Consider the following 3,308-nt stretch of genomic DNA (forward strand, 5'->3'; position numbering starts at 1 on the left):
ATTCTCCATTTAATAAAATATCTACACTTTTCATAAAAAGTACACATATAGGTATTTTATGAAGTATGACATATTTCTGTCCTGAAATGTTTACCATTTCTACAGTAATGTAAGTGAGCGGGGAAGCAGGGAGGCAGCCCAAGGCACTGCCTTTGTGGAGGGGGGAAATGGCCATGACCACAGGTCAGCAGCATGGCAGGCAGAGCTGCCCTATGCATCACAGCCTGCCCTGGGCTTGGAGCTGCCCTGCTAGCATGTCTCCCTCTTTATCAGTAACCAAGAGTGTCAAGTGCAAAAAGCTATCTAGTTTGCTGGCCACTGAAGATTTTCAGACTAAACACATAAAGAAATGGTCAAATATCTTTGAAATACATGAGTTACAAAATACAGAGACCATGCAGGGATGTTGACAACCCATGCTTATATGTATTTCTGAGACTTGAAGCCAGTTTGAACACACAGCTTTGTGCACATCCTGCCAGCCATTTGATTGCAATCTTCCCAGGTGACTTCAGAACCGAGACACAACCAGCATTATAAGCTCTATGTCCTAGGAAAATGGAAATACTATGGGATGACCTTTTTGACTTCATAATATCATGCTCAGCTGCCCATGGGTAAGATTTAGGCACCAACATTCATGAAATGATTGGATCTGGGGCTGTAATTATTCCATTTTCCCAAGTTACATGGACTTGAAATGGATCTGCACCTGATGTGAATGGACATGGCCTCTTGGACTAGAAAGAAGCTGGAGTGATTTATGCCAGTGTGACAGTGCACTGACAACTTATCCACTTTCACAGACGTGGGAAATGTATGAGCACTAGTGAGTGGCAGTGACAAGGTGTTGGCAAAAGCTCTGATAAAATACCTTTCCTGTCTAATTTTTCAATGAAATGCCACAAGTATCCAAAAAAAAAAATTTAAATGTATCATGAAAAATATTGTCTCCTTAGGAACCCTGTTTTCTATCAAAAAACTCCTTTTCAACTGAAAATCAGGTGGACCTCTAAAACAATCAAGTCAAGGACAATTGTGGCCAGGAAACTGGTGTTTTTTTCTCTTGCTTCCTCTTGTCATGACACAGTCGTTCCCTTTCCCTCCACAGGTATCCCAAAAGGCACTGTGGATGATGATGTCCAATTGCACCACTGTGACTGAGTTCCTACTCCTGGGGTTCTCCGATGCCCTGGGATTGCAGATCTTGCACTTGGCCACTTTTCTAATAATATACCTGGCAGCCCTGATTGGCAATCTCCTTGTTATCACGCTCATAGCCATTGACAGCCACCTCCACACCCCGATGTACTTCTTCCTCCTCAACCTGTCCATCCTTGACATCGGATCCATCTCTGTCATTGTTCCCAAATCCATGGCCAATTCCATACTGAACACCAGGCTGATTTCCTATTCTGGATGTGTCACCCAAGTTTTTTTCTTCTTCTTTTTTGTTACTGCTGACCTCACCATCCTCACCATCATGGCTTACGACCGATACATCGCCATCTGCAAACCACTGCACTATGCAACAGTGATGAACAGGAGAGCTTGTCCACAAATGGTAGCTATGGGCTGGAGCGCTGCTCTTCTGTACTCTGCCCTGCACACGGGGAACACCTTTAGGCTGCCCTTCTGCCACTCCAACATCATCAACCAGTTCTTCTGTGAAGTCCCCCAGCTCCTTAGGATCTCTGGCTCGGAGGTGTTTACTACTGAAATTCAGGTCCTTATTTTTGGTGCATGTTTAGGTCTTGGTTGCATTGCGTTTATATTTGTGTCTTATATTCAGATATTCACTACTGTACTGCGAGTCCCCTCTGAGCAGGGCCGGCATAAAGCAGTTTCCACCTGCCTTCCCCACCTCATTGTTGTCTCATTGCTGGGAAGCACTGGTGTGATTGCCTATGTGAAACCCATGTCTGGGTCCCTATCAGCTCTGGACCTCATGCTGTCTGTTCTCTATTCCATGATCCCATCAATGATGAATCCAGTCATCTACAGCATGAGAAACAAGGACATCAAAGCAGCTTTGTGGAAACTAATGAGATGGAAGTAGTTTATTCAGAAGAAGATCTCTGTTGTTCTCCAATGACTTTGGTTTCAGTGAACGTTTTTATTGAAACAATCATTTGTGTTATTAATACAGATTAACTGAACCAATGTCAGTTTTATTTTTTTAGGTTTACACCATTTCAAATAACTTCTCTGTCTAATTTAAAGCTTGTATCTCCCTGAATTAGTTAGTCTCTGATACCACTCTGCCCTAGCTAATGTTTTTGTATCTGTTAAATTTTATCTTTGATGCTGATCGTCATTTTTTACTGCACTATTGCCACAGCTTGTACATACCTTCATTATCTCTAATAATCCCTCCTGGAGAAAATCATTGGATCTTTCCCCTTTCTGGGTTTGAAAGTTTTCTTGAAGTTAGATTATTTGGGATGCGGAACGAGTGTATGAGACTGTTTGAAAGCGGAGTGATTATGGGTTTGAGATAGGAGGTGTCAGTGATTACTCGGGTGCTTGTTCTTGCAGTCATGCTTTCCTCCTATGGGTTTTCCAGGAGAGCTGTGCATTTTCCTTTATACAGTGCTGAAGGGATGGGAATGATTTCTTGTCAGTGTCTACACACCTGTGCTTCTGTACACGTCATGACTGTAGTGATGCTGGATTTAGGTTGTCCTTGTATTTCACCTGTCTGTAATGGAAGGCCCAAAACTGGTCACAGTACTCTAGATGTGGCCTCATCAATGCTGAACTGAGGGGAGTAATCACTTCCCTCAGTCTGCTGGCTATGTTCCTACTAATGCAGCACACTATGCTATTAGTTGTCTTGTCAACAAGGGCACGCTGCTGGCTCATATTCATCTCCCTGTCAACTGTAACCCTGGGTCCTTTTCTGCAGAGCAGCTGCTTAGCCAGTCAGTCCCCAGTCTGTATTGGTGCATGAGATTGTTCCTTCCTATATGCAGGGCTTTGGCTTTTTCAAACCTGGGATGTTGTTCCAAGAAAAAGGGTTGCTAGTAAGAGAGTAAGAGAGCACTGAGGGTTTTCCTCCACACAACCCTGAAGAGATGGAAATGATTTGTTGTAAGCGTGTACACACTAGAGCTCCTGTGCACGTCATGACTGCAGTGATGCTGGATACTGGTTGTTGCTTTATTCCACTATAGGGAAGCTATAGGTATTTAAATCAGCTGCCAACACCCCCAGGTTTAATAAAGTCAAGCCCCAATGACATTCACAATGCTAGTCCCTAAATCCTTTCAGGACCGGTAGCAGATACTTTCACCTTTCCAACAGGC

At 43.5% G+C, this 3,308-nt stretch overlaps 1 protein-coding gene across 1 annotated transcript; it reads left to right on the top strand.

Moving 5' to 3' along the window:
- The first annotated feature begins 1,138 nt into the window (after positions 1 to 1,138).
- On the top strand, positions 1,139 to 2,059 carry LOC132251806 (olfactory receptor 14I1-like). Its single transcript, XM_059731730.1, has one exon. It carries the CDS (start codon positions 1,139 to 1,141, stop codon positions 2,057 to 2,059), a length of 921 nt encoding a protein of 306 aa, XP_059587713.1.
- The last annotated feature ends 1,249 nt before the right edge of the window (positions 2,060 to 3,308 follow it).

This window comes from Alligator mississippiensis, chromosome 7 (assembly GCF_030867095.1).
Source record: "Alligator mississippiensis isolate rAllMis1 chromosome 7, rAllMis1, whole genome shotgun sequence".
Taxonomy (NCBI): domain Eukaryota; kingdom Metazoa; phylum Chordata; order Crocodylia; family Alligatoridae; genus Alligator; species Alligator mississippiensis.

Bases quoted from the DNA above. Each gene is read 5' to 3' on its own strand.
- LOC132251806 (XM_059731730.1), top strand. From the start codon at position 1,139: ATGTCCAATTGCACCACTGTGACTGAGTTCCTACTCCTGGGGTTCTCC.